This window comes from Halyomorpha halys, unplaced genomic scaffold (assembly GCF_000696795.3).
Source record: "Halyomorpha halys isolate HHAL.00 unplaced genomic scaffold, Hhal_1.1 Scaffold1102.1, whole genome shotgun sequence".
Classification (NCBI taxonomy): Eukaryota; Metazoa; Arthropoda; class Insecta; order Hemiptera; family Pentatomidae; genus Halyomorpha; species Halyomorpha halys.
The window spans coordinates 85867-111415 of NW_027109254.1; the positions used below are offsets into that span (position 1 = coordinate 85867).

At 28.8% G+C, this 25549-nt stretch overlaps 1 protein-coding gene across 3 annotated transcripts; it reads left to right on the plus strand.

The window, feature by feature from the left end:
- The first annotated feature begins 936 nt into the window (after nt 1-936).
- Nucleotides 937-24540, plus strand: LOC106688309 (chitooligosaccharidolytic beta-N-acetylglucosaminidase). Of its 3 annotated transcripts, none has more exons than XM_067047480.1 (10): nt 937-958; nt 6970-7054; nt 11907-12059; nt 12177-12421; nt 15391-15706; nt 17866-17984; nt 18242-18450; nt 22133-22356; nt 23189-23367; nt 23802-24540. In XM_067047480.1, exons 1-10 carry the CDS (start codon nt 952-954, stop codon nt 24032-24034), a joined length of 1770 nt encoding a protein of 589 aa, XP_066903581.1. In that variant the 5' UTR covers nt 937-951; the 3' UTR covers nt 24035-24540. The 3 variants fall into 3 exon arrangements, with proteins under 3 accessions (XP_066903581.1, XP_014288189.1, XP_014288188.1); XM_014432703.3 differs by lacking the exon at nt 937-958 and adding an exon at nt 4271-4325; XM_014432702.3 differs by lacking the exon at nt 937-958 and adding an exon at nt 4336-4547.
- The last annotated feature ends 1009 nt before the right edge of the window (nt 24541-25549 follow it).

Genomic DNA, 25549 nt, shown 5'->3' on the forward strand with positions numbered 1-25549 from the left:
TACCAAAAAATATACAAAAGGAAAATTGTTTACCCTCAGTGATGCAAGGTCGTGTACCAACCCTTTCTTCGTTTAAAACCCTCCTTTTTAAATAAGTTTTACTTCACCAATCTAATCCAATACTATAATAGTACAGATATTTTGTAATCATCTTTTTGTTTTGTTTTTTATGTAGTTAGTCAGTTAGTTTTTTAATTAATTTATTTTTTTCTTCTCTATATATAAGTTATGATTAAGTGTGGCCACACTGTTTTTTGGACAATATATGTTATTATAAAATTAAAATTACCTTTGTGATTGTTCTTAAGGGACCTAGTCCCAGAATGATAAACTATTTTTCCATTTAATTTCAAGGTGGAATGAATATATTCGAATACAATAAACATCAACTTGTTTTTTCTCCATTTTTTTATTGAAATCAAAAACCTACAATATCTCAACGAAAAACATCTAACTAGGAATTATTCCGGCGACTCAAATTCTCGACATTATGATCTATGATACCATTTATTGCATACAACTGGGTTCTCTGAGATTCGGCGTAGTTCTCGGCAACTACAAAATGTAAGTTCTTTAAAGATCAACCATAGAACTAATAAGTGACAAAAACCGCCAGCCCGACGCTCTTCTTACGGTGTCATATTAAATTATCATCGTTCATACTTAAGTACTCGCTGCCTTCTTATGTTGTTAGACTTCTGCTTATGAAGTATTCGAAATATTGTGTTAATAGTATTAAGTCGCACTGTGGACAAAATCTACTATTTTGGATAGTAATACCACAGTAATGGCAATTTTATGCCTTGCAATGTTGGCAAACAGTAAAATGAGTAAACATTTTAATATTTATACAGGTGCAACTAATTCCCTGTGATAGCATCATTAACTTATCTCGCTTTAGATTAATGTTTCGATGCTGTTTCTAAAGAGAGCACATTCATTTTTTTATTAATGAAAGGTACGACCAAATATTTTTTTTTTTTTTTATTAAATCTGTCTAATTAAACATTTATATTTGAAACTAAAAAAAAACTGGCCATACCTAAGTGTTCACTAAGGACATTTTTCTGGGTTTATTTCTCCGAAAGTGATTTTTTGGGCTTTGACTGTCCTTTTTTCAAATTTGTTTTTTCAGAGTGAGTCAAATTAAAAAAACAAAATCGAAACCAAACCTTAGCAAAATACGTTCTTATTCCTGCTCAAATTTTGAATTCAAGACCGCATAGCTCATTGTAATTTAGTGTTAAGGAATCGTGCGATATATTAGGGAAAAATAAATCCATTACTTTTTCGGCAGATGGCTGTAGCAATCGATTTCTCGTAAAGTATCGATCAAGCAATTTCAGATTTATGCTCATTGTCAAGTTGACATTTCGCACAAAAAAAAAAAATTCATTTGCTGTTATTTTTTGGTCCATTCAATTGTAAGTTACAGAGTGTTAAAGATGGATGTCAACAAAGAAAAGAATTAATAAATTTTACAGTATTTTATTTGATATAGGCGAAAATGCAAGCCAGGCGCCTGAAATTGTGATTGGTGTTTCGTCGATTCCGTTCAGGTAATTTTGGTGTTAAAGACGCACCTCACACTGGTAGGCCCGTCGTCGAAAATGTCGATAATATAACACAGAAATAATCATAATCAAGTCAAATCGCATGTTAGTAGCCGTAGCATCGCCCAGGAGCTGAAGATCGACCATAAAACCGTTTTAAACCATTTGGACAAAGCTTGGTTCAAAAAGAAGCTTGATGTTTGGGTGCCACACCAAAAAATATGATGGATCGAATTTCCATATGCGAAGCCTTGGCCAAACGGAATGAAATCGACCCATTTCTTAATCGGATGGTGACTGGGGATGAGAAAAGTAGAATAAGATCACATACGACAACATTGTGCGAAAACGATCGTGTTCAAAGGTTCTGCTGTGCATTTGGTGAGACTGGAAAGGAATCATTTATTATGAGATGCCTCCATATGGCCAAACACTTAATACTGACGTTTATTGTCAACAACTGGACCGTTTGAAGCTAACGATTAACCACAAAGGGCCAGAATTGGCCAACAGGTGAGATGTATTCCATCAAGACAACGCCAGGCAACACAGATCTATAGTGAATCGCCAGAAACTTTGGAAACTTGGTTGGGAAGTTTTGATGCATCCACCATATAGTCCGAACATGACACCAAGCGATATCATCTTTTACTTGCATTGCCAAACTTTCTTGGTGATAAGAAATTGGCATCAAGAGAAGACTGTGAAAATCGGTTACTAGAGTTTTTCACCAATAGGGAAGGATACTTCTATAAGAGAGGCATTGTGAAGCTACTTTTAAAATTATAGAACAACAAATAACAAATTATAGAACAAAACTGTGCATATTAGACCCAAATCAGACAATCTGAACATGTTGAATAAAGTCTTGAATTTAACGTAAAAATAATGGATTTATTTTTCCCCAACCTAATATATAGAGAGCTATTGATGAGTTATATCAATCTGAAGAATCAGATTATTATGTGAATACTGAAAAAGAAACAAGGTACAGTAACTATTATGTTCAATATTTCATACTCTTTATTTATTCAGGTCATTAAATTTATTTCTACTCTCCTAGATTCATAATGATACGCGAGTTTCTTAATGTAGTCATAATGGTTAATCTGATGAATTCTACTTAACCCAGGAATTTAATATTTTATTAATTTTAATGTAAATAATATATTTTTTAATGTAATTAAACATTTATTTTATAAATTTTGTTTTATAGATATATTTTTCAGCATATTAACAGTTACGTAAACTATTTAAAAGTTATATACATATACTTTATTATAAAAAAAAACTTCGATATTAATAAACTTTTGTCCATATAAATCTCCGGGAAAAGTTACTAAACCTTGCAATGGATAAATTAACATGTTCTCACAATTCAATACTAATTCAAAAGATTTTTAAATTAAGCAATCTATAAGATTTTCTATTATAATTGTTGGCTCCTTCTATCAATTTATGGAATTTTAGTTTGGTCTTAACAGATGTATGTAGCCTATTTTCTAAGGGTATAGTTGATTTTCTAATCTTCTGCAGCGTATTTAACTCTAGAATTTCCGATAGTATGGGTTTGAATTTTAACACTATTTCATATCGGGAAAATTTTTTATCCGACACGTAGGGCGTAAACCGCCAAACCGCAAAAAATATTATGCAGTTTTAGATGACTTGCGTGTAAACGGTGCTAAAAAAAAAAAGTAAATAAAATAAGCTATAGAACAAAATCTTTTCAGGTTTCCGTAAGAATCCATTTTGCACTCTTTTTGATCAGCCAAGGATGCCCTATTAACATCATAAATTGACCAAAGATGGGAGATCTAATTAAGTTGATTTTTTATGGTCACCTGTTGATTTTTACAACATTCAGTACACTTTAAAGGGATTATAGATTTTTTTTACCTAAGGTAGTGTTTTTGGTAATTTTTTGCTAGCTGCCAGACAACAGGAAAAATGAAAGTATGATGAATCAGTGTTCGTGGGTTATAATTATGCAGGTTTTATCACTAAACTCAATTTTAGTCTGCTAAATTAATATGATCTTCATTATTTGATTTTAATAGTATAAGTTTGGCAGCCTCTGAGTATAAGTAAGTCTATAAGTAATGCCTGACTTTCAAAATATGAAAACTGTGTTGTTATGATACTGTATTTAGAAAACTTCCAAGGAGTCAGTTTCGGAAATTTCAGGTGTTAAGAGGATAAAAAAAAAATAAAACACATAAACATATAGAGATAGTAAATAATTATTCCTTTGTTTCCAAAAACTATTCAACTTTCACACTCTGTTTGCTTAGTTTTTTTCTGACTGCTGATGTGAGGTGTGCCGACTTTATTTGGTATTAATCTGGCTCATACATTTTTCTGTCCTGATGATTCATGAATTTGTGAAGCTTTGACTGGTTAGTTATTTTCAAATTGAGGCTTTGTTTTAGAATTCTTCCAATGATTTCCCTTGTTCATTCTTTATCGAGTTATGTTTATGAGTACACAAAAGGGTAAGCCTGTAATCAACTATGGGACAATAGTTCGTTGACTGTGGCCTTCGACCAGGAAGAGGAGCTCATCCTAGGAACCTTGGTTTCTTTTCCTATTTTTTTTTTTTTTTTCTTGGCTCTCTCCAGCAGGAGGTAATATGAAATAAAACCATACAAAAAATAAAAAATAGACGTTCGAGTGTGGTTATGGCTAACGTCATCTCGTATTAAAGGGTCCGTATCCCCTCCTCTGCCAGTCGCTGTTATCTTGTTCTACGATCAACCTGGCTACAGTTTGGTGAGACATATTCCATAATCAGTTGTGTAGTGAATTTATTTATACGTATGTTCGGCTTATTTTTAATCGGTTGTTTTTAATTATTAGAATCAATTTTAGTGTTTACTAATTTATTTTATAATTGATCTAATTTCGCATTATGTGAATCAATGAAGATTGCCTTAATTAAGAAGAGTAAAAACTGTATAAAAATAGTGAAAAAAAATCCATGGTTCACATTGGGTACGTTATTCTTAAAAAACAACTGCTAATACAAACTCTATAATTTATTTTTACTAATATAGAATATTTGTTGTTGTCTTTTTAACAATAAATACATTTTTGTAATAAGAATAATCAATTCTGCTAGAACAGCTAAATATATTTATCTGTTTTTCATATATTCCAAGATTATAAAACAAATTCAAATTATAAAAAGGTATATCTAGAGAAAAGCCTCAATACTTTTTCTTATAATTTTTCGAGTTTCCAGAATTAAAATTTTAATTTTCTTCGATTAAAACAATTTTTCTAAATCAACTCTACCCAGTTAAATTTCAAGTTTATATAAATATATACTTTTCTAATTTCATGGGTTAGGTTAAATTCATTTCATAATTTTTTTTTTTTTACCTTATATTACCTTATCTATCTCTTGTCATAATTTCTATATTATTTCAATGAATAAATTTTTAAAGCATTAATTTAAAACCAAAAATTTTCAAATTAAAGAAAAAAGTTTACATTTTTTATAATACTGAGATTCCTGTTTTGTTGGATGACTTTACAAAAGTCCATTAGATTTCATTTTTTTAAATATATAGATTATTCCACAATGTATAGAATAATGTAATTATTAAATATTACCGAATTCCGTACTGATATATAAATTCTAAATGTTAAATAAATTTCAAATTACCTGTTGATTTGAGCTAATATACCAAATATTGGGACTCAAAAAAATAAAAGTTTTTTTTTTATTTCTTCCAGGAATCACGATTAAAACTATCCAAAAAAGTGGAGTTCAATCATACTACAAAACAAATAAAATTTTAATTTTGCCTTAAAATCATTCTTGATTAGTTGAGACATGGATCAATGACTTTATTGATCATTAAAGTCCTTTTACTACTTTAAGAATTGATTTTTTATCATCAATCGATAGTTTGAATACTTATCCAGGAACTCTAAATTAGGTCGTATTAATGTTATCAGAGATCCAAAGAAACCTGTCAAGATTGAGAAACAACATAAATGAATTCGCAGCTTGGTTCAGTCATTTTTATCTTATCTGTTAATTTTAAAATATATTACTCTCTTTGTTAAAACCAAACAAGTATAAAAAGTGTCATTTCATTTAGAAACAAAATTAAATAAAACAATAAATTTGTGAAGTGATATGAATGTACAAAAATGAATACCTTTTCATAAAATATACAAAACTGAGTAAACCATTTTCAATTTTTTAAATATCGTTTATTTAAGCCAAAATTATGAGAAAAAGTCAAGATAAAATTAAATTGTTGTATGTACACTGGTTGCTAAGAAGAGGTTCAATACCAGTTACGTGTCATTATTAGAAAATGGATAAGACTTTTAAATCGTCTTCACTCTGAAATATTTTTAATCAAAACTTGTAATAACTTTATCAACTCTCAACATATGTTTTTTCAGGAATAGTTATCAGACAAAACGGTTCAATACTTAGAGATAACGACAGGTGTGTACATACTGATATTGACGACATTTTTAGGCATTTCTTTTTGGTGCTTTAGAGATCCTAAAATATATAAATTAAATATATTCTTCTTGATAAAGTTTTAATAATCTAGCACCGTCCTGTGCATAACAAATGAATAGAAAAAGTTAAAAAATAACGCTATTTTTCTCTGAATAACTTTTTTGTTCCTAGTATTAACGTGTTGTTCATTGATTTTACCAAGTTTTATGCGATAACCAATTATCCTCATCCATTAAAAACTATAAAGTAAAAATCAAAACAGTAAAATAAATAATTCAGGGCCACCGTTGGCTGTGCCCGAGCTCGGAGCAAAATAATTCGCGGGCTTTCTTCCGTTAGATATGTCATCAATTTTTTTTTTTTCAATAGTAATAATAACAAATTATTTTATAAAATTACTTAAAAATTTAACTATAAATTATATTCTGTCATAATTTATAATAATTATTTAATTAAAAATTTCATAATAGAGCTTCAACTATTTTAATATTGACAATTCTTCTAGACTTCTTTTCTGAAAAAAAAAAAACTTGAATAATCTAGTCAGAATTTAATTTTAGTGCAAGCCTTGTTATCTCTTTTAACTATAAACAACATTCATATTTACAAATTCGGTAATACTATCAGAATATGCTAACGGTACGTGATATTTATTTATAAGATTGATTTTTTTTTTACTTGCATATGTTAGTTTCAAAAACATTTTGACTGTATTGTTATTTTTGTGGTCAATTCTTATCGGGTCCTAAGCTAACTGAAATTGGATTGTACAAAATAACATCGTTATCTAAAGAATTCATCAAAGAAAATGAGTTAAATAGTAAAAAAAAAAAAATAAAAATATTAATGTTATAATATTTAAATTTTTTCATCTCATAACTTGGTAATGTTACAATTAATTTTAACTAAATAATTCTTCACAAGTTTTAGGAATAATGTTGCTGCTCTTGATAGTAGTGATATTATCCTCACAGCCAGGGATAACTGAAGACTTCGATGACAGAACAAGGTAAGTTTGAGTTTGTATTTATAACTATTTGTTTTAACACTGCAATAAACAGTAATAAAACAGTCAGAGTCGAAATTAGTATGTTCTTTATAATTTGCCAAATTAAATATTTATTTATTTATTTTAAAAATATACATTTCTTTTAAATAATTTAATATTTACCAAACAGTTAGTTCAAATTGGAAATCCATTATGGTAAACAGGACAGCATTAATATAAAATGAGTTTGTCATATTATATAATAAAAATATATAAATAATTTAATATATTATGAAGAAGGTGGTCAGGCTTGCGGACAAAAAGGAACAAAATAGATTTCAACTATCATCATCTTCATATTTTATATTATACGGTCAACTATTTATATATATAAATTATTTTACATTAGCTTTGAAATGGTAAATAATTCTTGAAATATTAAGGCAAAATGGGATTTGATTGATACCTTATCTTAACTCTTGGATCGAAGCGTCTTTCTTTTTTCTTGTGCAATTAAAAAAGATACCTTAAATAAATAAAAATCATTTTTAACTAATCACTAGTAAAATTAAATAAACAATTTGAGGAAGATGCAGACATTATAGTTTTGAAGAAAAGAAATTCATAAAAACACACAATTTTTACTTACCTCCCATCTTGGAGTAAAATTTAATTTCTAATACTGAAAGTTATAAGATCGGAATACTTCCTCGTATTATAGATATATTTTATCTGTAGTTAAGTTAGAGTAAACATTGATTATTGTCATATCAACCATGGAAACACGAAAACCTTTAATTATGACCTTTATTCAGTTTGTTTATGCATTTTGCATCACTCTTCTTTACGTTCTAAAGGTTTAGATGTTAGATTAGTATTTATCCAAACTCTCTGGATTTCCAACGGTGTATTTTACATCTAGGTTACTATTCTTATTTTCGTAGATTTCAAGCTGGGAATTATAAATATTTTTTCTTCAGTTGGTTGTCAGATTCATTCATAGTTTATGTTTATCCCTTTTTCTATAACAACTAACTATTAATTATTTCAAATAAAAAATATATGTACTTTAGAGAAAGCGATTAAAAAAAAAAAGTCATTTAAGTCCTCTCAGAAAATTTCAATGAGAATGAAACCTAGTTGGAGTCTAAGATGATTTAATTGTACTTTGAGTTTTAATCATAATCATTTGAGGAAACGATTAAGATAGTGACATGAAGTGGTACTTAAAAATTGCTGTTACATCCCAGGCAATTGCCTTATCTTCAATATATAATTTTAGTTTGTGCAACTTTTTGTTGTTCACATATGTATACAGAAACAAACACACGAACCATTTTACGATAGGAATATATTATTCAAGGATTACGAAGAACAGAAGTGACACAATATCTTGTGTAAGATAATTGGCGATAATTCACGGATAGAATTTTCAGTTTTGGCACTGAAGTTGATTTAAAAACATGCACAATCATAGATGGCGTTCCTCAGGGTACCGTTTTAGCGTCCTGGTTGTGGAGTGTGATATATGTATTATTCATGGATATTCCACTGAATATGTTCATGTGCAAATAGATGTTAGAATTCGGCTTACAAAGATCAGCTCACAGCAGCAGAGCGGCACAAATGCACTAGCACGGATTATGCTAAATATCGTTGGGCCCAAGGAAAGTCGGACAATGGCTTTTAGCTAGTGTTGATATTTCCTACCCTATTTTTATCACTGTTCATGACGGAAGCCTCCTTCATGTCATTAAATATCTGCAAGAAATCATACTCTTGAAAGATGGAAGAGGCTTTGGATAGCCTCATCTTCTAGAAGTTGGGACTTAAAACGTAGAACTTTTAAAATTGTTTTTCAAAGAGTTTATTTTCGAAAATATATTTTCAAATTAATTCACAATTCTTTATTTTTTGCACCTTTGGTTCCAAATGTTTTTGCTATAAGGGAAATACATTTTATTCATTTAAAACAAATTAAACTTGAAAAAAGGTAACATTTTATACATTTATTTCTTAAATAATTGGACAAAAATGAATTAAACCATGCATGATGAGAAACGCTACAAAAATCATATTTTAAACAAAATTTAGCTTTTTTAAGAATAGTTTGGGTTTAGAACTAATGGGCATGTGTGGGCAGGGATTTTTGAACTAAAGGAGGTAGGTACATCTATTTCGACCCAAATCTGCAAAAATTGGGATATTGAGGTTTTTTGTTTGAATTTATTTGTAACGTAATAAGGAGATAAGGATTTTTCAAATGATTTAAAATTGTGAAATAAAATCTGCAAAAAAATGGGATATTGAGGTATTTTTTGTTTGAAATTATTTGTGACGTAATAGGGAGATAAGGATTTTTCAAATGATTTAGAATTGTGAAATAAAATCTGCAAAAAAATGGGATATTGAGGTTTTTTTTTATTTGAAATTATTTGTGTCGTAATAGGGAGCTAACGATTTTTCAAACGATTTAGAATTGTGAAATAAAATTTAAAAAATATGACAGACTTTTTTTTTAGTTTGAATTTTTTTTAAATACATTTAATTTACTATAATATAACTTATTTATTTATTACTTAGTTTCCTATTATATAATTTATTCACTTCGCTATTATTTAATAATTTTATAAATATGGTTTTAATAAGTTCATCACTATTATTCATTATCCTTAGCCATTTCACGCATTCTGCATTCTTCAACTAGTATTTCAAAATTTCAATGTATACAAACATGTCTGTTATTTTGTCAACAAAAGATAATTCACCGAAGACGTCGGATGAAAAATACCATCACGGAACCACGACTATGATTAACTTTCTAAACCGTATTTTTTCGGGTTTAACTCTTGATCGATCGACCATTTTCCTCGCTTCTGAATATTTTATTAACTTTGATTCAACTGAATATATCATTAAACTTGGACGGATTTTTCAACTTATTTATTTTTAATTATATATTGATATCTACAACTGTATTAAAATATATCCAACTTGTAAAATTGATGTTAGATATGCAATGACATGATACAGACAGGTGAAGAATATATCCATTAATTGAACTCCAATAAAATTTTTAGAGGAGAAGATCTCGAGGCCACATTCTTTTCAGACGCCTGGGAGGATTGTCGATAAATGAAGAAGTCAGATTAGAAACAAGTGCGTTAAAGGTGGTTCGGAAGATTATCATGGAAGGATTGGTATCTGGTTCTGGCCAAATCGAAAATATATGGAACATTGAGGTCCTTATATCTTGTTTTGTGAAAAAGTAATTAACTTATTTTGAAGTGAATACTTTTTTTTTTTCGATTTGTTACCTCAGTAGAAGGTTTCGTTCCTGTAATTCTCCCATTAGACACATAGTTTCCTTTATTACCCTTCTGATGTCCAGAGCTCATGGTCACTTAATTTGACCTCACTTTTTGGTTTCTAATCTCAGAAACACTCGTCATCGGATTTTGATTAATTTTTCGGACTATCATCATTTTCAACTGATTATTTAGGATTGTTTTGTCCTTACTCTCAAGTCTTCGTTCGTTCACTTTTCGTTTAATGTTATGAATGAATGATTTTCTATTAAGTTTTATTGAGAGAACCGTTAGCTGATGACTGGCCAATGTCGCTCAAAATTGTGTGCAAAACTAGTCAGCTAGATTTTCGTGCACTAGAGACTATATTATTTTATCATTATGTTATTTTATTTATTTATTTTTCATACAGATAGTTTGATTATGCTCATTTTGTTTATTCTTCTGTTTGTATATATTTTAAGAGAGTTTTTTTTTTTATTCATTTATTTAATTTATTTTATTTTAGTATGTATGAGATCATCACTATTATCTACTGCCTACAACTGTGTGGCAGATTTGTAATATCTATCAATAAATAAAAAGTAGTAATAAAAAAAAAAAAGAAGATTTTTGTACAAAATATTGAATCGTCATCGACCCTTTAAGAGACACCCCTCACGCTGGTAAAAAGTCGCTCAATATTTTGTACAAAATATTGAATGATCGTGGACTAAAGAAAAATATTGCACAAAATTTCAGTTCCGATTCGACTTTTCGCGATGGAAGAACGTAATCAATGATAAAATAAACAGTAATGATGCGCAAATAAGTAAAACTTGTTTATTTGTGCCGACGTTTTGGCTTGAATTTCTGACCTTCATCAAGGCGACTCGTACAAAGTTTGCGTAGAGAGTCAATAAATAAGTCTTAATTATTTGTGTATCATTACAGATCGCATCTCCGACCATCTTCTTCTCATAACAAAATATAGATTGAATAATTTTTTTCTCTTTTTTTTTAGTAATTTATTTATATACAACTGTATGCAATTATATACAAGTAAATTTACTGTTAGATATAAAATAACATGATACAAACATGTGGAGAGTTTACCCATTGATAGAACTTCACGTTACTAGAGAAGAAGATATCGGGGCCATCATTTTTTCAGACGCCTCGGTGGATTATCTAGTATTGAAGGAGAAGCTAGATTAGAAACAAGTGGGTTTGGGTGGTTGGGAAGTTTATCATGGAAGGATTGGTATTTGGTTCTGGCCAAATCGGCAAGATATGGAACATTGAGGTCCTGATGGATGATTTTATTTGTGACAAAGTAAGCAGCATTTAAGGATTTTGGAATGCAAGGATCGGATGCGAGGGGAGTTCGATGGTTTAGTGGAGCCCCAAAGCTCAACTCTGTATGTCTAGATAGGCTTTATTACAGTCAAGTAGATCTGTCTTTTATAATGGATAACTGAAAATGTAATTTATTTTTAGTATGAATATTACATCTTGTCACAAAAATATACTTCAAATACCATCACTAATTGAATATTTATTATATTTGCACCAACCTCTTTCAGTTTCATCTGCTGGGAAGAAAAGTGCCTTGCTAAAATTTCACTCGATTCCGTAAACACTGTCAATGCACCAACGTTTCATTCTGTCGAAAGCTGCCGACTTACATGTGGCAAGCATGGAAATCTTTTGCCATTACCTACCATTGCGAATCTTGGGTAATTACTTTTAACCAAATAATAATAATAATAAGATATAATATATCATTACAAACATAAAAAAATTAATAGGACAAAAACTGATGAAAGTTAATTAAACCAAAATCTTTGTTTAAGGAAGAAGCTGGTTCAAATCGATTTATCCAATATGAAGTTACTTGCAGGTGGCAGCCCAGAAGTAAAAGCATATTTGAGATCGATTTTTGAAATATTCCGCCAAAATCTGAAGACTGAATGTGGTGGAAACGCCATAAGTCCGTCAAACATGTCAGTGTACGTTGTGATAAATGTACACGATAAGGAAGTCAAGTTGGATAGGCATACCAATGAATCCTATAAGCTAGCTGTCACTCAAGAACCTGGTGAGAATATATTTATTATTTTTTTCTTTAGGCGTTCTGGTCACAGTCGCAATAATATCATTCGTATCCCTCGTATAGTTCAAGAAACGAAGACAATAAAAGCAAAAGGTCGGGTTGTTCTGAAATTTTGATTTGTTGTTTAGGTTTATATCGACATTAAAAATCTAATTTTAGAATACCAGCAGAGGAAAAGAAGTTTATTTTCTTTAAGAATAACCCTTAAATTTTCTTTATGATTTTTCATTTCATGTTTAATATCTTAGGAAACAATCTATCGCACGAAAAACATCTTACAAACCTTTATTTTTTTAATTGAAATTTACAACTGTACCATAAGTAAATTTGATGACCACCCAATATTGTTGCTTCAATCATTGATTTAAATTAGAAGAGTCCCTGGCCATCTTCTTTTCAGATGCCTTGGAGGATTATCAGAGATTGTTTAGGATGAGAGATTAAGAAGTAATGGGTTTGTATGGGGAAGGATTTATATTTATTTCATGCCAAGTCTGCAATGTAAGGGATGTTGAGGTTTTTAAGAATGACTTTATTTGTAACCTAATAAAGAGCATTAAGGATTTTACGGAGGATTTTGATGGCTTGGTAGAGCTCAATTTCAGTCGGTCTGATTACCATAGTATATAAGAGTTTTTTTTTTTGTAGTAAATGGAAAGTTAAGAGCGTTTGAGAAGTAGGTGTTGTATTAATCAAAATCTATGCGCAGTTTCTTGTCGTTTCAGTCTAGTATGTGGATTCGAACCTTTTTTAAAGCAGAAAACATTTGCTAAAATATCAATCAATACTTATTAATCAGGGTACATTTAACAGTACCCGAGATACAGGTTTTCCAAAAACAACAATTTTTTTTTTCGGAAAAATAATCTCTATTTTGTGACTTCATCCTGGCAAATATTATGTTAATGTCAAAATATTTATTTTAAAAACTACTCTGAAGTAATAAAATACCCAATATTAATCATATTTCACTTCCTGAATTGATAGTCAACTGATAATAATTAAATCATAATTAATAATTGCTTAAGTTAATGATTAAGTCATGTTAATAAAATACACAGTTAATGAGATAATGTCAAAGATCAAAATATTTTATTTACAAAATATATTGATAAAATACAACAGATCACATTATTATTAAATATATTTTATACAAATAAAACAAAAAAATATCCAGTTCGGAGATGAACAATTTTACTACTTTGGTCGCCCAAGTGTACCTAATAGGTCTTTATCAATATACTTTTCTATTAATGTTTCAATTTTTTTTATATAATTTTCTAATTGTAAAGCTCATTGACATGATTAATACATCATCAATTCGTTGAAAAGGAATCGATTTGAGAAAAGTTTTATATTTTAGGAACTATTTAATCTCTAGATGTCTATCATTCAAAATGAAGCTTGATAAATTCACTTTAAACTTTTTAATAATAATTTTCTTTGTAGAAGATAGAGGATATTTTATGTTATTTTTCCAAATAAAGACACACAAATAGTGATTACTTGTTAAAAAAAAAAATTAGAAAAACTATTTTTCAGGTACTTTGATATGAATCTTGATGTCCCCTCTCTCACTAGAATCGGTTGATATCCAGTATTATAACCATCCCCCTCCTCCTGTCCTAGAAATATCCAGGTAGGGGGAAATAAAATCAGCAACAACAAAGTTAACTTGTATTAATAAAGGATAACTAATAAAATGGTCTATAAAAATGGATAACTAGAAAAATAGGAATAATGAAATATGGAATAGCTTGAAAAAGAATAAAGAGAAAGAATATGGAGCTGAATAGAGACAGTCATAGCAATTAGTAAATTAGAAGCTAATTAGTAGTAAATTATTCATGATCAATAATTAATCATTTATAATTTATATTTATTGGTCATTTTTAATTAATGATTTATTGTTACTCTGGTAGTAGTTCTGCAAATTGAATTTAAATTCTGAGAGCCTATTTCAATATAAATTCAACTATTAAAGCATGAATAAAGATAATACTACCATATCCAATAATAGAGGAGATGAGTTTGACTATCTATTATTCAAGAAATCCACATTAAAGAATCTCAGAATGAATGTTCTTATGGATATTGTCTGAATTAAACATACGAGAATATTGTACATTTATATTTAGCTTATCACCTATCATGGGCATACCCAGGGGGAAGAAGAGAGGGGGTAGCTGCTCCCCCTAGAAGTAAAAAAAATTATTAATTTAATAAAAATTAATTTTTCTAGTAAATACTAATTGTAAAAACTAATAAACCATTGTAACAATTATATATAATTTTATTAAATTTTGGATTCAATAGCCTTTTCCATACTGAAATGTGAAATAAAAAACCTTGCCCCACAACAATTAACTACAACTTGCCCCCCTAGTTTTGATCCTGGATATGCCCTTGTTGCCTATATCAAGTCAAACATACAAATTTTCAAAGATATAATGACCATCCACTTGTGAAAATCAGTTTTCACTTTGCACATGAATCTGTTAAATAATTACATATTAATGAATGCAAATGTTACTGTTGCTATTTTAATAGATGTAAGATATTCCTTTTTCTCTTATCTAATATATTTTGCTAAAACATTAGAAAATATTGTAGGCTTAACATAAGTTTCAATCTTCGTTAGTTCTTATGATTTAAAGTTTCATCAGGTGTTGTGTTTAGAATAGAATGATTCTATTTTTGCAACCCTTAGAACATACATGAGGTTAACTTGCATAATAGTAATATGCTTTTTAATTATGTAATCATGTCCAAGACCAAGTTTGGAGCCTAGATCTCCTTTTCCAGCAATCCTCTTCTTCAGATTCTATACACATATTCAGTTCAATATCAAAATATTTATTCATCGTTTGTATTTACGTAATAATTTCTGGTAGTTTTAAAGAAGAAATGAGATGTTGTAAATATTGCCTATAATCAAAAGATTTAAACCTCAGGTAGGGTATATGTCACCATTTACGCTGAAACTGCTTTTGGTGCAAGGCATGCTTTGGAGACTCTGTCCCAATTGACCAGCAGAGTCAACTATGACAACTCTTGCAGTATTTACATCATTTCTGCTAACATCGAAGACAAACCTGTTTTCAAACACAGAGGAATCCTGATTGATACGTCTCGACACTTCATCCCAGTCAGGGATCTAGAGCGAACTTTGGGGGCTATGGCAGCAAACAAGTTGAATGTACTACACTGGCATGCAACAGATTCTCACAGTTTTCCTCTACTTCTTAGCAAGATACCTCTTCTGGCGAGGTTCGTAAAACAATTATGTTTTTACTGTTTGAATTCAAAAATAATAATAAGTTGTAATCTTAAAACATAAGTTACAAAAAGTTTTTGTAAAACCTTTATTCTTTTCTTTTTTCAGGAATATTACCCTTTTGTATTCCTTCTTTATTATTACTACATCCTAACAATGTTTTAGGCTTATTTGCCCACTCACCAGTTCTTACAATTATCCTGTAGATCTAGGGTGTGCTGAAATATGTATAGGTAGATGGACATGAGAAACAAGTATTAATGTAAAGACAGGAAATGGAGAAACAGCACTAATGAAAAAACAAATAAGAAGGAGATGGTTGGGGCTGCAGTCAAAAAGGAACAAAAATTAGTTTTCAACTATTTATTTCAACTCTAGCAAATAAATAATTAAAACCTAGTTTTTGTTAATTTTTTATCGCACTTCCGACCCTCTTCTTATTCAAGTATGGTCAATCATTTTTTTTAAATATATAAAAAAGTTAAGAAAAAAAATTAGGAATTATGTATTATGTTTTGTATATAAACAAAAAAAAAGTTTTAATAAGATTACATATGTCCATAAGATAAAAGTAAGAACTAGATAATGGGAAAAAAAGACAAAATGCCTAAAAAACCTTGCTCATATGTCATAAAAGTAAAGAAGTAGTAAAAAAAGGTGTTATTTCTGGAAAAAAAATTGAAATTAATATAATAACACATAAGAAAAGTGTATAAATGAAATAAAAAATGTTTCTAATAAACTAAAAAAAAAGATTGGTAGTTAAAATAAATCTGCATCAACACTCTTGGGGCAGAAGGATGAGGTTCCCTGCCTTTTCCCCGAAATAGGTGGTCCTCAGGTGATGACTACAATCCTTGATTGCTTCTTTCCATTCTTTAGCAGTTGACTTCAGTATACTTCTAGCTTTCAAAAACTGTATGTCATCCTTTAACCAATCGTTCTTTTCTTATTAATTTTTTTCTTTAATCTTTAAAATTCGAATATTTTTACATCAAATATGGAATTCACTGTATATGCCTATCATTAACTTTAATTTTTTTTAAAAAAAAAAGATATTCTAGAAATAATAATTTTTTTTGACATATTTCATTATGAAATTATTTTTATCTTTAACAATTTCAAGATTAAATTTTGTACATTAATGTGCAATAGACAATTCTAATGTTTCACTTTTATATCTTCCTTTTGTTTGAATAATATAATTTGTAATTTTAGTGAGTCAAATTTCCCAAGGGACAGTAGGTAAAATATAATAAATAAAAATACAAATATAAAATACAACTATTTATTAATTAGAGCCAACTATTCGACATAGTCTGCAGGTCTTCCAACATTATAATAAATAAAAACACAAATATAAAATATAATAAATAAAAACACAAATATAAAATATAATAAACAAAAACAAATATAAAATATTAAGACAAAATATAATCTAAACAGAAGATACTACCATTATCATTTCAGCAATGAGAGTGTGAAATCTTAAGAGGAAACCAAATAATATCATTTCCCAAATTATAATTCAAAATAGAAAAAAGAATAATTGAAAATTTCTGATTAAATTATATCAAAATTACATTATTTTTTTTTTTTTTGTTTTTCTGTTATATCAGAAATAAATACAGTTTTTACTAAATACAGTTTTTACTAAATAAGTTTTTAATAAATGTTATGAAATACTTTTGCAAATGAACAACCTATCATGTTTTATGTAAAACATGAGAAGAATATGATAAATCTCCTCAAAAGAAGTGGTGTTATTAGAAAATATATTATGTTTGGTAAAATATAATTTTTAATGGGCAAAACTTTAAGGTGATTTTTGAAAAGTAGTAATTTTGAGATATACTACTCTCCAGTGGGGATACAATTTTTTGATAGAAATTTTATAAATTCTGTTTGTGATGTAGAGAGAAAAATGCTTTATTACCCATAAATATTTATTTATATATTAATATTTATACCCATAAATGGATTGATGGGGACTTTGTATGGATACTTTAAAATAAAATACAGGGGGTGGCAGAATAAATCAGTAGTAGCTAATTAGCTTACAAATGGAAATTAATTTTAGATTTATTAAGTTTAAGGATTTATACTCAATAGTACTTATAACAATTAATGATTTTTTAAAAATTATTTCTAGGCTGGGGGCATATTCAGGAAATGAGACTTATACTGAAAGTGATATCAAGCATTTGGTAGAATATGCTAAGCTTAGGGGAATTAGAATTCTGATGGAAATCGATTCTCCAGCCCATGCAAGTAAGTTTGTTATACATCACCAATATATTTCAAAATGTGCTAATTTTCATTAAATTAAAACATTTATCAGAAATAAAATGAACTAAATAATATTAAACATGTTTTTTGCGTAAAAAAAAACCAAAAAAAAAACCATTCATTAAATTTAGTTGAAACTTGAAACAATTTTGCTAAAATTATAAGAATATTTAATCAAAGTACACCATTTGTAAATGAAACATTTCTTAACAGCACTGATCCTATCTCTACATTGCCAGGTAATGGATGGCAATTTGGCAATAAGGCAGCAATGGGAAATTTAGTGCTTTGCAGGAACCACCATCCTTGGGAAGAAGCTTGCATGCAGCCTCCCTGTGGTCAACTGAACCCTGCTAACCCAAACGTTTACAATGTTTTGGGTCTAATCTACAAGAATTTGCAAGAACTGATTCCTACTGATGACATGTTTCATATGGGTGGTGATGAGGTATAGTTTTTAACTTAAAAATATTAAATATTACAACTTTTGGAAAAATCTATCTATATCTTTTAGCTATCTCAAGTCCATTATTTACTTAGATATTGCTTTTTTCCTCACTCATTTCTTCAAATTTTTGAAGGTTTAACAACTTCCATTGCCTTATGACATGTTAACCAGACCTTTATAAGTAAGCGAGATGGTAACATTTTTGTCATTCAATGAATCTGAAAGATACCACCCTTCATTTGGCTATTATTTTATTAAAAATTACTACTGCTCCAAAAAAAAATCATTATAATCTATTCTGATAATTTATTCTATACTTGTTTCATTCACATAGCTCAGTGTTTGGGGTCGAAGTGCCCTTAATCTGGTTCGGTCTAATAGTGTCTTAGCTTATTTTATCAGCGATTTTATGATAATTAAAATTTTTCACTTAATAGAACATAATTTTTAATTGCACTTTTTTTGAAAATAAATGGCTCTAAGTATGTTGTGACCCCCAATTTCATTATCTGTGTAAAAAGAGACAGTGTTCCTATGGGAAAATTTCATTCTTCGCTTAGTGATTTTAATCATTTTAAAAGTAGTGGAAGATTGATGATTGATTGTGTTTAGTAATAAAAAGGAGGATGGCCCGGATGCAGTCAAAGAAAAACTCAAATAGTTATAAAACTTTACTTAAAAAATTTCTACGAGCCAATTTTTCGCCCCATATTAAATGTCTTCATTAGGGCTTGATGAATAGAATGTTAGATAAATTAATTCGTTAATTAATTAGTTAGCTCATAATAAATATCCTTACGACTATTTGAGTTTTTCTTTGGCCGCACTCGGATCATCTTCCTATTTATTTTAATTTTAAAAATAATTAGGACAAAATACCAAGTATGAGTACTTGTATTATTAGTATTATTCTTACTATAAATTCATGTAGGATTAACTAATAAGGGAACTAATCATAAGCTGTGGTTTAACAGTAAATGGATCCTAGCTAAAAAAAGAAAAAATCTCACCTAAGTAATTGTAAAAAAAATCACTTTAGTATGGTTACCATGATTCAATATTGTAGGCTAAATTCTGAATATAAAACAATTATCAGTAATAATTAAAAATAAATTTTGACAACATAAGACTGTGTTCACAGAATAGGAAAAACCCGTATTCTGGTCAGCTGAATCAGTTAATAGATATTAAATCAATCCTCAAGGTCCCAATCAAATCAACAGCCAGGAGTGGCACAATTTTTATAATTATATTTTTCTACCCGGAGAGTCCACTGATTTTACTTTTTTGGCCCATTTGACCCTTCCTTAGATGTAGGCATTCATTACACTTAATTGTTGTTGTGGCATAAATTATACTTCTTGGGCTATTATATACCTGTAGTGGGGAAACTTTATGATAATGCAATTATCATAAAGACCTAGATGTCTAGTTACCTTGATATCTCTAGGTGTTTCTTCTTCCAGTGAGATTCCTATATCGAAGGGAATTTTGAAGGGGGAAATTTTGAGCTCTCTTCTCTTTTCTCCGTATATTTTGGATATTGTAATTTTTTTTATTGATCATAACTCAGAGGGTTTAACAAAGAACAAAAATAAAGATCTACAGTTATCCTAGCTAATACAAAGACAATTTGGTGTTGCTCTCACCCCCTGGATAGGTTCTCAAAGAAATTTCAATATCCTTAAGGAATATTACACTCCTAAAACAAGCCAATGTTTCTTTGCCAGGAACAGCTCTGCTTCATCAGCAGTTTTGTCTCTGTTAAAACCATGCTAGAGTGATAATTAAAACTCAATTATGAGATTCTATCTCTGAGAGTGGGCTTCTCTATCTATCGGAAACTCGGGGTTCTAACTATACTCATGTTACAAAGACAGGACAAATAAAATTCATGAAGGTTTTGTTACATTTATCTAAATGTAGGCCTAACTCATAAGTCAGACTCAAAAATGGTTGATGTCAGATAAAACCTAAAATCTTTAAGCCTATGTTAAAATTGAGGGAATCATTGTTGGAGACACAGGAACACCAATAATCCAAGTTGTCCTATTCCGGATTGCTTGAAAGCTTTAGCTTGCCATTTAGCTGTGTGATAGAACTAAGAAACCATCTAGTTTCAATTAGAGCAGAACATTTGTGACAATCTCCAATTACTTAAAGAGAGCCATGGTAATTTTTGAGAGTCTTTTGCAAATTATCTATTTAGCAAACATATTAATTTTAATCTGGACAGCTATAATATTATCTGTAGGAATATTTGTAGTTTTTCTTTTTTCAGTGAATTTTACTTTAGCTTTAATACTATCACCATTAAACTTAAATAAACTAAAATACATCAAGTATTTACCTGAATAGAAATTAATTTTAATTTGATTCTGTTACTCCTATAAGCTCTGAACTTTAAATGAACCTGATGTTTTAGCTTATAGCATTTTAATTTGTATAGCAGTCACTTCACTGAGAAAAAAATACTTTTCATAGTTTGAGAACATAAGGCAGCTCAAGAGATTTTCAGTTGTTTTTTTAATTTTTTTCCTTATTAGTATTTAATCAATGTGTGATATGAAAGTGAAGGATAATACTTTGACTTAATTCAGTTATTTAATCAATGATTTAATAGTTTTGGTGTACCACTATCATTGAATTTTATAGAAAGGTCAAAAATTCATCATTTCCTTTAACGTTTCAAAGCACAGTTACAAACCCTAAAATATTTGTTAAAAATCTGCAATTTTGTTAAAGCCCTTTTTCTATGTCATAGAACAAAACAAGAGGGTGCCCTGAATAAATTTGAAAGTTAGTTTATAAGGATCACCCTGCTGAAGCCCTACTTTATATCTAATTAACAAATTCATGGGTAGATAGATATTGGTAGATTTCAGAAATTATTCTGCCTAGATATTCATCTCTCTGTTATTCATCAGTACATTACCTTATTTGGCTTAGATTTAAGAACTGCTAGTAAAACCCACCTTTTTTATTGAACTGTCTTTCTTCTTTATCCTCCCAAAGCTGTTTTCTGTTTTCACAGAGTTAATAGTCTATCTTTTCTTAATTATCATTATTCTGTTCCTAAGTTTCATGGCCTCATGGGTGCCATTTATTGTTATTGTTTGGTAACTATTTCAATTTGGAAATTAAAATTCCTTGTGGGTTCTGCATGTTATTAATTTAAACTCAAAATTGTTGCTTTAACCTAATTGGCCTTCAGAAACTCCTCAGTTGACACTGAATATTATTTCATGCAGTTACTGAAGCTATTTTGAAAATATTTCTTTACATCCCATTGTCTTTTTCTAAATTTTCTACACTTTCAGTTTCATAATCAATGATATAGATTTTTCTAGGTTCTTATTCTACCATTGAAAATATTTCACTCCTTTCTTCTCTAGAGTTTTTGTTTTACAAATCAATGAATGCTCTGAAATAGGCATACTCAGGCTTTAGTATGTAGAGGCCCTGGTTTGAATCCAGTAAAATAAAATTGACTTTAGTTTTATGGAGGAGCCATCGAATACATCTTATCCATTTTATTCTGGCTAGAAAAGGTTAGTAAAATGTAGATAATCTATACTTCTTTTCCTATCTGTAGCATATAAGGGGATCAAACCCAAGCCCAAGCCAGCATCATAGTAAAATCAATTAATTAAGTTGTTTTTAATAAATATATGTCTCCTAGGTAGCATATTCTTGCTGGGAAGGATCATCAGAAGTTAAAGATTATATGCTTACTAAAGGATATGCATTAAATGATTCTGGATTCAAAGCATTATGGGCAGAATTTCACAACAGAGCACTCAAAGCTTGGGATAATGCCATTGGGCATTCTAATACAAAAATTATTCTATGGACCAGTGACCTGACAGATCCTAACAATATAGGTACCTATTTGGATAAAGATAGGTAAGCATTTTATAAAATTAAAAATAAGAAAAATCAAACATTTTTAATGCTTTTTAAATATTTAATAAAATTATTACACTAAAAATTATATAAAATATATGTATTATTATTTATATAAAAATAATAATTGAAAAATATTTTAATTCTTTTCTCATAACTTAGTAATATAACCTTCATGACTCCTTGAGAACTTTAGATCATTGCTTTTTCTTGACTAACAGTTTTTGGCTAGCAAGTGTGGTCATAATATATGCATATATTATTGATTTATAATATCTATGTAGGGGATTTCCTTCTAAACTATTAAAATGTTTGATACAATTTGTAAATATTAATGAATTAAAAATTGAATCTTAAAAATCTGACTGTGCATTATCATTTTAATATTTAGTTAAGTTAACAATATTTTACAAATCTTCAGCACAATGTTGTTGAGCCCAACTTCAGGACAAAGAAATGTGTTACACCTATATGTCACATTAAGTCACACATTTTGGGTTACTTAGAGTGAAACCTCAATAAATACTTCATCCATTAATCATTCAATTAGTTAATTTTAATCGAATTTTTGGCATAAACTTTAAATTACTTCATCTTTTTTTATCTTAAATTAACCAAAGTTTTTATCTTAAATAGATTTATACCAATCTGCTACACTCTTGGGTCACATTGATTTACTCATGCAAATATTCAAAATAATGGTGATCAATGTGTTTGTGATAAATCTTGTTTTATTATTCAATTTTATCAAATCAAAACTTGTTTACTAAGTAATTGGTACATATGTTATTTTAATATTAAATAGCATAATTGCTATATTTTTATTTTTTAGGTTTATCATAGAAGCTTGGACTAGTCAAACTGACCCAGTTCCCCATCGTTTACTAAAAATGGGTTATGAAGTGATTTATGCTTCTGTAGATGCTTGGTACCTAGATCATGGGTTTAATGGAGGCCAAAGTCATTCCTGGAAAGATGTTTATGATAATCGAATTCCTAGAGTTCCTAAAGGTAAATTTGCTGCATTAGAGATGGATTTATGAGACAGAAAAAAACCTTAAATTATAAAAATCACAAGTTTTGATCTTTTTTTCTACATGTTAAAAAGATTAATTTAAAAATTCTCTAATTTTAGAATTTAGCTGGATCAATTTTATTTTATTTTTTTACATTACAACCAAAATAAAATATTTAAATTTTTAAGTGAGCATAAACATGTACTGGAGCTCTAAAAGCATATGTAAGGAAAATGAAAAAAATATTAGATGGAATATAGTTAGTGTTAGCACAGCCTATACTGAAAACAACTTATTTTAGTGTCAATAATTATGAGCTAAATCTAATTATACTAAAACTAGTTTTAAGAAAAATTATTTATTGAAATTTGAAAACTAATAAAAGATAGAGTGAATATCATAAAACAACTAAATACAATCATTCTTCAGTTTTAGGTGGTGAAGCAGCACTTTGGTCCGAAATAGTGGATTCAAATAATTTAGACACTCGCCTTTGGCCACGTGCTGCAGCGCTGGCTGAGCGATTGTGGTCAAATCCCAACAGTCCTCCAGAGGACGCTACTTACCGCTTGATGGAAACTCGGAATAGACTGATCAGAAGAGGAGTTCAAGTTAGTGAGATCTTACCTGAGTGGTGCTACCTCAATGAAGGACGTTGCTGACCACTCTCTTTGTTCTGATCATAATGATTAAGGAAATTATTAATAGCATTTTGACAAAGAAATTGTATTTTTGTTAGCATTTTATATCAATTGTACATTTTCTAAGACTACATATTTTACTTCCAAAAAAGAGATTTTTATTTTTGTCCAAAATCCCTTAAATCATTAGTTTAAATTTATGTTTCTCACTAGAATTAATCATATATCAACAGAAAATATATAATAAATAATTTCAATACCTATATAATTAAGAATGACATTTTCCTTGTGACATAGGTACTTGAAGTTAGCTTCAAACTAGAATAAAAAGAGAAATGCTATATTTATTAAGAAAATTAAATAGGTTACTGAAGTATATTAGATTCTAAAAAGAATCAGTTAATGAAATTATTATTATTGTTTTGTAAACAATTTGTTGTTAAATTACTTTGATTTTCTTGTAGGTGTGTAATATACAGCTATAGTTGTTAATTAATATAAATATTTCAGTGACAGCATTAGCTTGTTTTTTGAAACATATTTTACTAAAAATGTAATTATTTTGTAAGAAATAAAATAATTTTGCAGTAAACAAAAATTTTCTCTGGCAGTCTGATTACCTTTTCAAAATAATATTATATAACTTTCACAATTTTCTCATATTCTATTTTGTACAAAATGTATAATGATTTCATGGAAAATAATCAGTTATCAGCATTTTCTTCAATACTGAAGCTACACTATTTGTTAATGAAATTGATTTATTCAAATATTGTATTACCATTATCACATATTATACTCTCTCCTTTTCGTAAATTCCTTTTCAATTAAATTCTCCTCCCTTTTCAAAATTCAAAGTTGTTACTGTAATTAAACGGTTCTATTTTCTTGTTATTAAATAAAACTAATCAAATTATCTATGACAAAGGAAAACTTTATGTATTATAAAGGAGTATTATCTTTTTTATTTATCATTAAGTAGTTGTTAATGACCTATTTTGGAAGGTAATTATATTCTGTAGATAATGAGCTATTGTTCCTAAATGATATTGATAATGTTATTGATGAAACTAGTTGTAAAATGCTGTCTTTTTTTATTTATAATAACAAGATTTTGTTCTTGAGAGAATGTTTTACTTCATTAATAGCACTATAGGGAGAAAAGGGGTTAAGAAAAGTTATCCTTTGGTTGCCTACAACAGCTTGTGAAAATTATTATTATAGGGTAGTCAAGGATGATAGTATTTGCTTATTAATTGACTTATTACCTATTTCTTGTTATATAATTTATTCCTACTTTTTACTTACTCATCTCCATTAAAACATAAAGACATAAATTCATAATAAACATGAAAATTCAAAAATTGAGAATTTAAGTTATTAAACTATATTTATTTAAATTATTTCTAATAAAAAAATAGTGCATATTTAAGCTCAGATCAGAAAATAATATTTTAGTTCAAATCACATACTTGTTTTATCTGTTGACTGTCACTTTAACTCCCATTTTATTTTATATTTTTAAAATTTATTTAT